This window comes from Zootoca vivipara, chromosome 2, assembly GCF_963506605.1.
Source record: "Zootoca vivipara chromosome 2, rZooViv1.1, whole genome shotgun sequence".
NCBI lineage: Eukaryota > Metazoa > Chordata > Lepidosauria > Squamata > Lacertidae > Zootoca > Zootoca vivipara.
This window is the reverse complement of record NC_083277.1, coordinates 28,467,915-28,481,583: the sequence shown is the minus strand read 5'-3', so window position 1 is coordinate 28,481,583 and position 13,669 is coordinate 28,467,915. Positions and strand designations below refer to the sequence as shown.

The 13,669-nt window shown below is 43.6% G+C and overlaps 1 protein-coding gene across 6 annotated transcripts in view; it reads right to left on the bottom strand.

The window, feature by feature from the left end:
- Positions 1 to 255: 255 nt before the first annotated feature.
- MITF (melanocyte inducing transcription factor) overlaps positions 256 to 13,669 on the bottom strand; it is a 152,634-nt gene continuing 139,220 nt past the window's right edge. For 5 of the 6 annotated variants that reach the window (XM_035106663.2, XM_035106664.2, XM_060271338.1 and 2 more), the window contains exons 6-10: positions 12,187 to 12,304; positions 10,193 to 10,267; positions 7,704 to 7,779; positions 6,579 to 6,726; positions 256 to 3,421 (exon numbers count right to left, since the gene is read on the bottom strand). In XM_035106663.2, coding sequence (XP_034962554.1) covers positions 3,017 to 3,421; positions 6,579 to 6,726; positions 7,704 to 7,779; positions 10,193 to 10,267; positions 12,187 to 12,304 — 822 coding nt within the window. In that variant the 3' untranslated portion in view covers positions 256 to 3,016. The remainder of the gene's footprint in view (positions 3,422 to 6,578; positions 6,727 to 7,703; positions 7,780 to 10,192; positions 10,268 to 12,186; positions 12,305 to 13,669) is intronic. The other variant, XM_035106665.2, reaches the window with a different exon arrangement.

Below are 13,669 nucleotides of genomic sequence, written 5' to 3'. Positions count from 1 at the left end.
ACAAGCAAATATGTAAGCTTGCCTAATGTGCATATTTTACATGGTTTGCATTGAAGTAAAAAAAAAGAAGCCAAGATCTAGAAAAGCTAATATGTACAGGCTGCACACAGCTGTAGTTCTCTACTTTTTACTTCTAAAGATACAGGCCATTTGCATTGTTAAGGATCAAGACTTCACTGAAGCAGACTATAGCTGGGATAAAATTTGAACCCAGTTCTCCCATTTCGGGGGCGAAAATAAGCTTCCTTTCCACACTGAAATTCTAAATAGCTTCCAGCTGCTAGTATGCCCCAGGGACTGGGAATCTGCAGTCCTCCAGGTGTTCTTAGCATAGCTGCCAAGTTTTCCCTTTTCTCGCGAGGAAGCCTATTCAGCATAATGGAATTTCCCTTTAAAAAGGGGATAACTTGGCAGCTATGGTTCTTAGATTCTAGCTCCATTAGCATGGCTCGAGGTCCAGTAAGATGGGAGCTGGAACATCTAGAAGACTACAAGTACTCCATCGCTTGTAGATGGCAACAGACCTTTCATGAGCTGTAACTTGCACCACATTGCTAATGATGGGCCAAACACCCACTTGACCAGGTCAAGCTACAGATCGGGGTTCTTAACTCGCTGCGAAAGCTAGCACTGCAATCCCAACCACGCTTACCTGGGAGTAAGCCCCATTCAGTTGGATTTACTTCCAAGCAGGCATGGTTAGGATTGCGCTGTCAGCACTAAGGCAGTTCAAATTTGGACTCCTACATTAACAGTCATCTGTGACCATTATCGCTGGCCAGATAATAGTCAAATTCTACCACATGCAATTATTGAGTTGGAAGATATTTTGAGGTTAGGAGAAAATGCCTTCCTGTTCCTTCAAACCAGAGTTCCCACATCTGATTATTCCTCTCTTTTATTGTCTACAATAGCCTTTCCCAATCTGGTGCACCCCAGGTGTTTTAGACTACAACTCCGTGCTGGTTGATGCAAGTTGTAGTCCAAAACATCTGGAGGGAGCCAGCTTAGGGAAGACGGGTCTATGTGGATTCTTGGCGTTGCAAAGATGAGGCTCCCCCAAGTTAGTGGTGCACTTACAAAGGAGCACGATTTGGCCTTAGTGGTTTCACAGATGCTTAACCAAACTATACAGCAGCTGTTTCCTTTTGAGACTTAACGTATCCTGATCGTCGCCATGCTTTCATCCTAGCGTTCTGAAGAATCACCAGCTGCCTATAGCTCAGGTTTCCAAAGCACAGAAACAAAGCTGGAGCAGAAAAGGTCCAAGACGTCTGGAAATAGTGTCAGAATTCGCACAGGCTTGGGTGAAAGATTCGGGTGCTCTTGCTTCACGTCACGAGCACTGTGCCCCACCCATCAGCCACCATCAGCAATCCCCTCCTCCCAAACGGTCTTAGGTCACACACTTCAGTCAGTGCTAGTTCACGGAGACTACGGCTAAATTTAAGGCACTTCACTCTGAATGAGATATGCCTCCCTGCCATTTGCAAGTCAGCTGGGTGGCTGCTAGGGCAGGAAGCCAATCACTTTCTCCACTGGTAAGACCACACAACCACTGTATAAAATATTTAGGCATGACAATCATACAAGTATCACTACTGTTATTGCATAGGACTACGCTGGAGTAGATAATGCACAGAACATGCTCTCACGACAACACTGTTGCATGGTTAAACTTGACAACGTTGGGATCAAGTAACAGTTAATACCTGCAGATATAGTAAAATCCTCTTTCAACCTGAAAAAATCTAACAGCGCACTAAAGGATATAGCAACCGTGTTTCTCAAGCATATTTCTATTTGTCCTGTATCACTAAAAATAAATATGTTAAGTTTGGGATTTTTTTTTTCCTTTTTCCTTTTTTTATACAGAGCATCGTCTTGTTAACTAGACCTAAATCTGTACTATGATTTAAAGCTCTGTCGGTGTCAAAACATTTCTTCCAAGTGAGGCTGTAATATATAAAATAGTCACAAAACCACTCTTGAAAAGACAGGAACCTGCACAAAAGCTTACTCTGAAGTGTGTACAGAGAATGCAGAACAACCCCCTTTGCGGGGTTTTAAAATGTTAAAAAACAAAATCATTGTGATAACTAGAGGCATTTTCTTACAAATAAAATACAAATGTACTCAGAATGGAAAAAAAAGTGAAAAATTCATGCAAATCAGGTAACTGTACAATGTAATTTAAAAAAACAAAAACAAAATCCAATTGGTTATATCCAATTGACAGAAGGTACTAAGTGTTTGTTTTTTTGTTAAGAGCTTGAAATATTCACCAGTCTTGCATTGTTAAAATACCAGTATAGATTTCTTGCCATGATTAAAAGTGATTTCTAAAAAAAAACCCAAAAACTGAACCATGATTTCGGAGGTTGTCCACTCACTGGAGACCAGAACAAAAATAACCACATGTCAATGCCATTGAATATCTCTCTGTGTCTCTCCCTCCTTCATTCTAGCTTGTACTTTGTTCGAGATCACCGTGAGTTAGTTTTTGTACAGGTGACCCGCTGACATACATATTATATTTAATGCCTTGGGAAAGATTAAATTGGATTAACAAGTACTGTATCTTTAAAAGGAGGCACTATTAAGTCAACACAAAAAAAAATAGTTTTACAAAGCTAGTCCTTTTTTTTTGGTTTCTTTACATTCTTCTACGTTTCATTTCCACGTCAATGGGCATCATTTACAGTTATACAGGAAGTTTCACCTTTTGTGGATCATGGACTTGGCGATCAGTCTAACTCTATTGCTTTCAAGTAGACATGAGCTCACTTTGGAGCTCTTGGCGAATCTGGTTCACAGATGCAGTACAATACTTTGGAAGCATTGGTAGTTTTAAAATAAAATATACAAGTCTCTGCAAACATTTAAAAAAGTCACATACACTGGGCTATTTGAAGATTTATATTAAAAGATAGTTATTAAGAAAACAGAGCGAATTACTTAATCTACTGATCAAGAAACAAAGAAGTCCACGAAGAGCCTTTCTAATTTGCATTCACTAGCAAGTGTGGTCAGATTCCTCCATGCTCACGCTGCTCCTTCGGCTACTTGTTTTCGACGCCCCGGGAGACAACGAGGAAAGGAGGGGGTCGGTCACCCCGACGGGAGAGAGGGTATCGTCCATCAAGATGTCTTCCAGTTTGGAGCCCATTTTCGTAGGGACAGCATAAGTGCCGGCAGCTGACTCAGTCACATTGGCCAGGCTGTCATTGAAAGTGATGGTGCCGTCGGTAAGGTCGAGAGTGGTTGTGCAAGACAGGTCGGGATGGCGCTGCAGGACCTCTTGGCTGCAGTTGTCGACGGCCGGCTCCTGCTTGATGAGCCGGTTCACCATCTCTGGCGAACAAAGGCCTGTGGACGGCACGATAGAGAGTCCATGTGCTCGAGCCTGCATCTCAAGTTCCTGTTGTAGAGAACCACACAGAACAATAAACGTGTTTGAAGAACAATTATTCTTATTATAATTATTCTCAAACACAATAAACATGTTTGAAGAATAATTATTAATTATGGAAATGGACACTTCCCTGCAAAATAGACCTAGGGTGAATGTATATGTTACATTCAGTCAGGGGTAGGCAACCTAAGGCCCAGGGGCTGGATGCGGCCCACGGATGATCTATGGATCAGCATGTTTTTACATGAGTAGAATGTGTCCTTTTATTTAAAATGCATCTCTGGGTTATTTGTGGGGCCTGCCTGGTGTTTTTACATGAGTAGAATGCATGCTTTTATTTAAAATGCATCTCTGGGTTATTTGTGGGGCATAGGAATTCGTTCATTATTTTTTTCAAAATATAGTCCGGCCCACCACATGGTCTGAGAGACGGTGGACCAGCTCACGGCTGGAAAAGGTTGCTGACCCTTGCATTAAATCCATGTGTCAGGCTTAAGGGAATCTCTACTATTCTACATCATCCCTGCTTATGTGTGCTTTCTGCCTCTGAGCTTTCTGTTCTACTACTCTCAAAGCACTCCAGGTCCTGGGATGGGGGCAGGGATCAGGAATGCTTTCTAAAATCACTGAGTCTGTCAGCTGTCTCTCCCCTGGTGCTTCTTCTTCCTGCTGCTCTCCTAATATTTCCCAGTGCCTCCCCTCTGCAGCCTCTGAACTATGACCTTCTGCAAACCACTGTTGTAATTCCTCTTCTCGGGAAGGTTCAGGAAGGAGAGGGGGTTCCCACCATTCCTCCTCAGTCCAGTCCCCGACATCATGTTATGTTTAATGTATCTGCTTGTTTTAAAATACCTGCTCTGTGGTGGGAGAGTGGTGGGAAGGGCAACTAGGCTGGGAACCAGGCTACCACACAAACACAAAACTGTCCCTAGAAGCTGATATTTGCACTGATATTTGCAATTTTCGTTGTGTAAGTTTCACTCTGCTGAAAAAGGAGTAGAAGCTTGGCTTGATTTACTTTGCAAAGGTTTGCCATGTTGCCAGTGGCTATCCACCACTGTTGCTTACTGCTGCATTCTCTGAGCTCCACTCTACAAAGTCATGGCACAAGTGGAATGACCACACAATGCAACTTGCCCTCCCTCTGCTCCTCCTGTGTGCCTGCCCCCGAAATCTCCACTGGATGCGACCACAACCCTCTAGATGAGAGCTTGAGATAGGGAGGCTTGGAGGGAGAGGAAGTTGCTTCCACAATGTCTTGGTTGGATTCAACCTTCTGTGTTACAGTTTGACACGATGGCCTCAAAGTGGAGCCAATATGCACACTATTGCTTTTTTTATGTTCCTAACACTTTTGTGATACAAATGGGGGAGATGTTCTGTTCAGATCTGCCTAAGTCACACTTTGCAAAATGATGCACAAACCAAACCACAGTCACCCTTCGAAATTTGCCTTTCTCTAAATTTTGCAGTGCCAAGTAATGTGTACAAAAATATATATGCATATACAGTACTGGGGTAATATGTGCCTGGATACGCATATATAGTGAAAACAACATACAAACATCCAGTTTATTAGAGAAGCCGTTTTGCCAAAATTTGTATATATTAGGTATACAAAAGAGCTGTATACAAAAATGTGCCTATGAGGAGAAAAAAGGCACAAAAAGGCTGATGAATTTTCATGAGGGTGTGTGTGTGTGCGTGTGGGTGTGCGCGCGCTTTAAATGACCAACTGATGTGGGAAAAATGGAGAGAAACCAAAACTGACAGGTCCACCCATCCGTATTGCATTGTAGCCCATTTGTATTGCATTGTAGCCCACTCTGATCTCTAGGTAGAAGAAGGATGAGCCTAAGCATGTTTAATATATAAACAAAATGTAAATAAATAATCCACAACCTCCTTTACCGTTCAGGTATAGGGAGCACTGGAGCACTGCCTGGTGTCGCAGAGAATGAGGCCATGACTTCTATCTGCTTGGTTAGAGAGCACAGTGCATGCGAGAGGAAGTGGGAATGAGGGAAACGCCCCTTCTCTGAAGTTGCTGTCTTCTCCTGAACCACAGTTCTATCTAAACCCTCTTTATTTTATGAAATCATTCAGCAGGGCAACTTTTCCCCACAAGGATTCTGCTTTATGTGTTGGTGGTTTATTAAGATGTTCCGTATCTTTAATGTAGCGCCCTCCAGATGTTGTCAAATGACAACCCCCATAGGTGCCAGCTCACTGGAGCCCTGGGTGCCCGAGCACCCACAAAATTTCCCATGAAGGGGCTGGGCATCCACAAATTTTGGCATCAGGGCCATGCATACTGCATGGCACCCATGGCCCCAGGCAGCCACAGCTAGATTGGCACTCTTGCCAACCCCCATCATTCCTGACCACAGGCCATGCTGGCTGGGGCAGTCCAATAAGGCATGAGGAAATTTTAGGGCTAGTCCTGAATACTGTATCCATTTAGAAAGCACATATTCTGCCTTCTGGAAACTATTTCCATGTTGCTTTACTGATTGTACCTGGATGGTCATAACTTGTCTTAACCATGTGAGAGCCTTTGTGGCTCAACCCCTGGCTTGTTCTGAAAGTGGTGACCATCGTTTCCAGTTTGGACGAAACAGGAAACTATGGTTAATTGAAACGTCTTCATTTCATTCTGGTGCGTCACAATGGGAGAGGAGAAAGAGGTGCATGCACAAGCAAAAGGCTCGTCCTATATTGCCTATCCATTCTGAAGGAAATCAGCCCTGAGTGCTCACTGGAAGGACAGATCCTGAAGCTGAGGCTCCAATACTTTGGCCACCTCATGAGAAGAGAAGACTCCCTGGAAAAGACCCTGATGTTGGGAAAGATGGAGGGCACTAGGAGAAGGGGACGACAGAGGACAAGATGGTTAGACAGTGTTCTCGAAGCTACCAACATGAGTTTGACCAAACTGCGGGAGGCAGTGCAAGACAGGAGTGCCTGGCGTGCTCTGTCCATGGGGTCACGAAGACTCGGGCACGACTAAACAACAACAACATGTTGCCTGAAATATGATCATTTGAATGCAGCTCTTATGTTCTTATGATTGCTGTTTCTGGGCAGACTGATATTAAGGGGGCAATCTGGAAAACACACACACATCTAAAGCTCCGTTATATTTATGCATTAATCAGCAAACCTGTATTCTGAGCAAAAGGTGCCTGTTGGCATGTTCCAGTTTCTTTTGTCTGTTCTCTAGTTCTTTTGTACGTTGCTGTTCTCTTTGCAACTTGCGGATGTAGTCCACAGAGGCCTTTAAAATAGTTCCCTTATTCCAACGCATGTCCCTGCAAGATGGAATGTGAATAATCAAATCTGTAAAGAAGCAGCATTGAGGGAATTGGGGGGTGGGGAGAGAAACATTTGTAATACAGAAAATGCATTTACATTAATATGCTCCATTTTAGTGTAATCCATCTTTTCTTTTTTTTAAAAAAATGAGGATTTAATAGGTTTGCACTCAAACAACATAATACAAAGCCTTTTTGTTTTGTTTTGTTTTGTTTTTGCTGGGAAGTGGGGCTAATCAATGTTTTCTCATTGGAAAGTCACCTTCTGTTCTTTTAGGCGGACCTACATTGCTTTTAGGGGGACGCAGGTGGCTACCTAGCACGCATGTGCAGCATCGACTTCTAAACGGAGCCTAAACGGAGCGCCCAGGCAGATAGCCCACTGGTGCATGTGTGCTAGGTAGAGGGGGATCGCCCCCCTGCGACTTCTAAATGGAGCGCCCAGGCTCCAGGCAGATAGCCCACTGGTGCGGCGGGTGTGCTGCACTAGTGGGCTATCTACCTGGAGCCTGGACGCTCCGTTTAGGTTCTGTTTTGAATTCGCGGGGGGGTTGCGATCCCCCTCTACCTAGCGATGCATATGTTGTTACGTAGCAATGCGGATCCCCTGGGGGCATGGCAATTTGCTGCCCCGGGTGTCACGGTGCCTTGCTACGCCCCTGGGTCCATTAATTTCAATAGCTCTACTCTGAGCAAAACGTTGATTACTATCCACTATTTTGTTGGATGCCGGATGTTGCCTTTGCCTGTAGTTTTGAGGACTCCAGGTTATGTTTATAGTTAAACAAGTTCATAGAATATGTATGTGGAACTGGCAATGCAGTTGGATTAAATGCACCCAAGCTGCCCTATGTCACAACAGTATTCCAGAGCTTCTACGTAGAAGGAACACCCACAAATTTCTCAAAAGAATTTCACACACACACCCCGCGCGCGCATTTGATAACTCGTTCTAGGACATTGACAGTACTTACGGGTCATTCGACTTGGGTATCAAAGTGCCAAGTTCTTTTATACGATCGTTAATATTGAATCGCCGTCTTCGTTCAACTTTTAAGGAATCAACACAAATTAGTAATCAATGGCAGTGCAAAAGGTAACATAATTGTCAAAAATATCTTGCAAAATACAACTGCAGATATAAGAATTTTACATAAGTAGAGATGGGACTTAGAGATGCATTGATTAAAGAGCAGGAAGAAAGGAGGAAACCTCATTCTGCTCTTTTTTTAATTGCCACAAAAGTCTGAGGCCACATCTGTTTTCCAAGCACATCATCCAACTCCCCCATTGGAAGTTAGTGGAAAGTTCTGCTGATTAATCTGAGTGACCTAGGAAGGGCATTAGAGGAAATCTTTTAGAACTTACTAACACATGGTTGTTATCCTTTACTGGTTTTAAATCTATGACTAAAGATGAACAAGACTAATCTTGTTTTGCTTTGGCCACATACCCAATATTTTCCCAAACCACAAAACCTCTTTTCTGGTAAGATTACACATCACCAAGCATCGTCTAAATTCAAACTTGGTCCTATCAAATTCTGTTTTCCCAGACAGGAGGTTGGTGTCCATCCCATGAATTGAAGGGCTGTTTCCATTCCTAGAAATGACTGAGATCCAACATGAGGAAAGGAGGATGCAGTTCACTGATAATCCCCTCCTCTATAGTGCCCCATAGCCCCTCCTATACTGTTACTGAGAATTCCCAGAGAAGCACAGGATGTTGTGGGAGGGAGGGAGGGAGGGAGGGAGGACAAAAATAATATCTCATTTCCTCTTCCTGCAGAAGCCTCCTATGAGTGGAAATCGGAGGAATTATCGATCCAAGCCCAGGTCTGTTATGCCATGTTTCTGCAAGAATCCTCACTATTGATATTGTTTTTGAGCTGAGAACTGTGTTGGGACATTTGAAGTATGAGCCCCAGTGGTTTGCCAAGGTCTGATTTGCACACAAATCTGTGAGGTCAGTTTGCATCCAAATTCTTCAAGGATCTCTAGGTAGCATCTAAGGCAGGCATCCCCAAACTTCGGCCCTCCAGATGTTTTGGACTACAATTCCCATCATCCCTGACCACTGGTCCTGTTAGCTAGGGAGTTGTAGGCCAAAACACCTGGAGGGCCGCAGTTTGTGGATGCCCGATCTAAGACTTCTGTGACTTGCATCTGAAGATCCTTCAGAATCACATCGTCTTCAGCAAGGCACTTTGATGACCAAAAATTGCGCAAAGTACAAGGCACTGGAATTTCAACTGCACAAACCCTGCAGAAATGGGTGAGTTTTGTTTCTAGATGGGGGCCTAATCTACAAAGCCCATTACACTCCTAAAGTGTAGTGGGGGTTGCAGACGAGCTCAAAAGAAATCTGGGAGGGGGTGGGCTGTAGTTAGGCTGAGTCATGGGGCGTGCCACAGACTTTGATTGACAGCAGCCTTTTACTTAACGTCCATGTTACTTTCGTTTTTCCTCACTCTCGGCAAGCCTTCGAATCTCCCACCCGCCCGCTGCTTCTTCTTTAGGCTTAGTCGACACTACTTGCCCGTTCGCGGGGGTCTCCTGTATTCAGGGGCCCAGTAGGATTTTTGCCACTTGGCTGATTGGCTGTTGCCATTTGGTTTTTGCCTACTGACAAGCAACTTGTCACAACTTGTTAGGTTGGCTGTTAGGCTTTGATTAAAAATTGGTATAGGAGGGGCATGGCATAAAAATGCCTACCCCCCTTACTTGCTCCTTATAGAAGTATTCCGTTAAAGGAATCCTGGGGCTCAGGGACTCTAGTCCATTCATCCTGCCATAGGCAAGGATGGTGCGGCCATTACAGAGCCGAGCCTTGGGGAACATTCCTTGGGGGAGGAGAGTGCCTGTGAACAGTACCTCCAATCCCTTGGGGTGTTTACTTGACTTACCTACCATTAGGTAAGTCGGAGCTGGTCCTAACCCAAATGGGTCAGATGGAATGGTCCTGACCCAACGTGGGTCAGATGGAAATAGTCCTATCCCTTAGAGTGGACAGATGGATTAACCAAAGCCTAAGCCAACACTCAGAATTAAAATGTATTTTGAATAAAGTTGTGGCCAAAATAATGCCAAAAACCCAAACCTAAAATATCGTGTCAGTTGTGAGCTATTTGGGGATTTCTGGGAGCTTTGTCACGCAAAGAGTTTTGGTTATTTTGAACTTAACCGATTTTCCCTGGAAAGGGCAAATCTAAATTAAAGGGTAGGGGAGAATAGAGGCAGGTATGTCATGTTGTTGCTGCAAAAAACAACCCCAAAACCAAAAACTGCATGGCTGATGAGCACTGTTCTTACAATGTACACTCATCTGAAAGTATCCAGGAATGAAGAGGGCAAATCTAACCTATTTCAATAGGGGCTGTGTGGTAAAAGCAATTCCAGAACATTATGTGTGAATATTAAGCCATCATTTTCACAAATTAAATAATGAGAAACAAGAAACTTACTCAAATTGTGATTGTCTTTCTTTTGTCTCTCTTTGGCCAGCGCTCTCGCCTCTGACTCTGTTGGAAATACACATGCTATGCATGTTAACGAAGTAATTAGAATTAGAGATATGTAAGAAAGGCAGCGTGAAGCCAAGTAAACATCCACACATTTCACGTGCACTTTTTGCATGCAGCATCAGCACAAGGCCTTGCAATTCTTCTTGTTTAATATCACAGCATATTATCACGCAGTACTATTTAGTATGCCCCATCCTAAATATTGCTGCAGGATGGAAGATTAACAAGTTTGGAACATAAACTTTCAGGGCCAGGCACATGGCTACTAGTAATTGATGAATAAGTTTTCCAAGTGGGCAAGGTATTTAAGTAACACTTTCCCTTTAGACAGCAGTAAAACCAGGGATATTAAAACGGTTGTCCTTTTCCATGGAAGCCATTGCTTTCTGCAGGGAAATAAAGCCAACATCTCTCGCGCCTAAATATGAAAACCAAACTGGAAAGGGCAACATATGCAGGAGTTAACAAGTTTATGAAGGTCAGGCACACAAAATGTATAGTACATCTTTTGTGTGGGCCCCTTTTAGTTTACGTTCCAAGTTAGGGCAATACAGGGCCCTTTATTATAAAAACAAAATAATGAACAAAAGCAGCATCTTCCTTGCTGATGGCTGCATACAACACAATGGTGCATTATCTTTGCCTGCTGCGAGTCTTGTTATTTTTTCGTTCGTTAAATAAAACTAAGCAAATGGTAGACATTATGGGAGCACTACTCTGCACTCATGACTTGTCCCATCCATTCATAGATGCAACTGCGGCTCGGTACAATGTGACTAGTACAATGAACTTTCTGAGGGAACTTGACATTTCACGTTTCAACACAGGATCATTTATTTTCAGAGTACACTATGTGAACTGCTTCGGGATACGGTCTAACCTTGAGCAACTTAAAAGATTATTTAAAAAGGCAAGCGTCTAACCACCCATTTGCTATGGGTTTGACCAGCACCGTCTTCACAGATTCAATGATCTACAATCATCGATTCTTTCCACCACTATGAATGGCAGAAGTATGAATGGCAACCATTAAGGCCAGCCATAGCGAGCCCAACAACAAAATTAACTTTTCTTATCAAAGTTTCTCCTTATTCCCTTAATTCTTCTTCTTGCACCAAAAGATTAATGAGTAGATTTCCTTCTCCTTGACCATGCTCTCTGCATTTCCACTGCAATTACAGTGGTGCCTCGCAAGATGAATTTAATTCGTTCCGCGAGTCAATTCATCTTGTGAAAAATTCGTCTTGCAGGGCATTCGTCTTGCGAGGTACACTGTACACTTTTGTGGCAGATTGGTAGATGGCACCCCTAAGTGTCCACTGTCTGTTATACAGCATCCTGTGGCGAGTGATTTGGACTTAAGAGATGCCTCCTGAGATGCTTTGTACTTTGATACCCTAAAATAAATTGACATGTGTGGTCTTTTCTCCTTTTAAATATACATTAAGCAGCAGCCCAATTCTTTTCCATCGCAACCAATGTTCTTCTTAAAAGCTGGAATCCGCAGCTTATAGACATCTGCATGCTTGTGGTGCTTCATACATTATGGATTAAAAATGTGCCCGATGTGTATACTCAAAGCACCAACTGACTTGTAGCACTTTTAACACCTGGGAAAAGGATACCAAGCTGTCCGGTCCAGCAGGGTTTTGATTTGAAAAGGGCTGTAGCTCAGTGGCAAAGCATTTGCTTTCCGTGCAGGTAGCTCAATACCTGGCATCTCCAGGTGAGGCTAGAAAACACAGAAACTTTGGAGAGCTGCTGCCAGTCAGAGTAGGCCATACTAAGCAAGGTAAACCACTGGCCTGATTCAGCATCCAATGTTCCTGGTATAAATGTATTACCGGTAATTTATAGGTTCAGCAGAATTCTTAAGTTCCTAGGAGCATCTTTATAGGAAAATGCACATTTTGAAACATACTGTTCTAAGTTACCTGTGAGTTCCCTTTTTATATTAGGAAGGTTGGCAGGACAAGAGTTGCTGATGTTGAGTCCGGGGGGAGGCATGCCTTGATTGCCATAGAGGTCCACAAGATTGCCGGAGACAGGTAACTGGGGAAGACAACCGAGGGTACAGATTATTTCCCTTGGATGCAGAGAGCTGAAGCAAAATGATGGCTAACACTTTTTGCACTAAAATAAAAAAATTCCTTCAGTAGCACCTTAAAGACCAACTAAGTTTTTATTTTGGTATGAGCTTTCGTGTGCATGCACACTAAGTGCATACTAAGTGTGCATGCACACGAAAGCTCATACCAAAATAAAAACTTAGTTGGTCTTTAAGGTGCTACTAAAGGAATTTTTTTATTTTACTTCGACCCAGACCAACACGGCTACCTACCTGTAACCAGAACCTTTTGCACTGTTGGCCACTTGCTAATGCAATTCTGCATGGGACACATACTAGGGCCGGCCCTCCCATGAGGCAAGGCAACCGGCTCAGGTGGCAGGGTCCATAGGGGCAGCACATCCCCATGCATATCTTCATTCCCCTCCTTGTTTCTGATGTAGAACTTCAATTGTCTCCTCTTCCCTAGTGGGTGCCAATTTGTGATTTGCCTCAGGCGACAAAACATTTTGGGCCAGCACTGATACATACTACGTATGGATAAGGAGATACTGGATGCATGCTCAGAAACAGCAGCTGGTCCAGAAACACAGCTTAAAAGTGGGCTGCTCAGACTCAAGAGTGCAAACTTCACTGGCTTCCCTTGGGTTTCTGGGCACAATTCAATGTGCTGTGTTTGTTCTATAAAGGTCTAAATGGTTCTAAGTGGCTTGAGGCACAGGGGTCACATTAAAGGGGCTTTCTTGGATAAGGAAGAGCAATGAAAAGAAAACCACCAACACCACCTACAGCCACCTCTCAAGAATAAGGCAAGCTCGAACATGCACCCACCAAAATTGGAAAGGAATTCTAAAGTGCCCAAAGAAAGGCACAGAGACGGGGAATAGAAGCAATTTTTGAAGGAGAATAGATGTTCCGGGGAAATTGGAAGGCAGGTTCCAGCAAACCACTAGTTAAACTTATCCACAGTTTAGGTTTCCGGCATAACACTAAACCATGGTTAATCAAAAACCAAAGTGAAAGTTTCCAATCTCCACTCACCCAAGAGTGCCAACTTGAATAAAATATTGGAGGAGGAGACAGGCAAGCCCCACCCTGAATACTCGATCACATGATGTGGTACACGCACACCACTTCAATGGCAATGCCCATCAACTTTGGGGGTGTGTGTGGCCCCCTCAAATATTTTATTGGGGAGGACAAAGCCCACTCGGTCCCTATGAGCTGGCTCCTATGCAGCCCCCCCCCAACTTTGTCTGGTTCCACTCATGAAAAAAACATGGTTTATTGTGATGTCTCCGTGCAGCCACTTGCGACCTTAAATGAGATTTATGACAGAGATGAAGGGC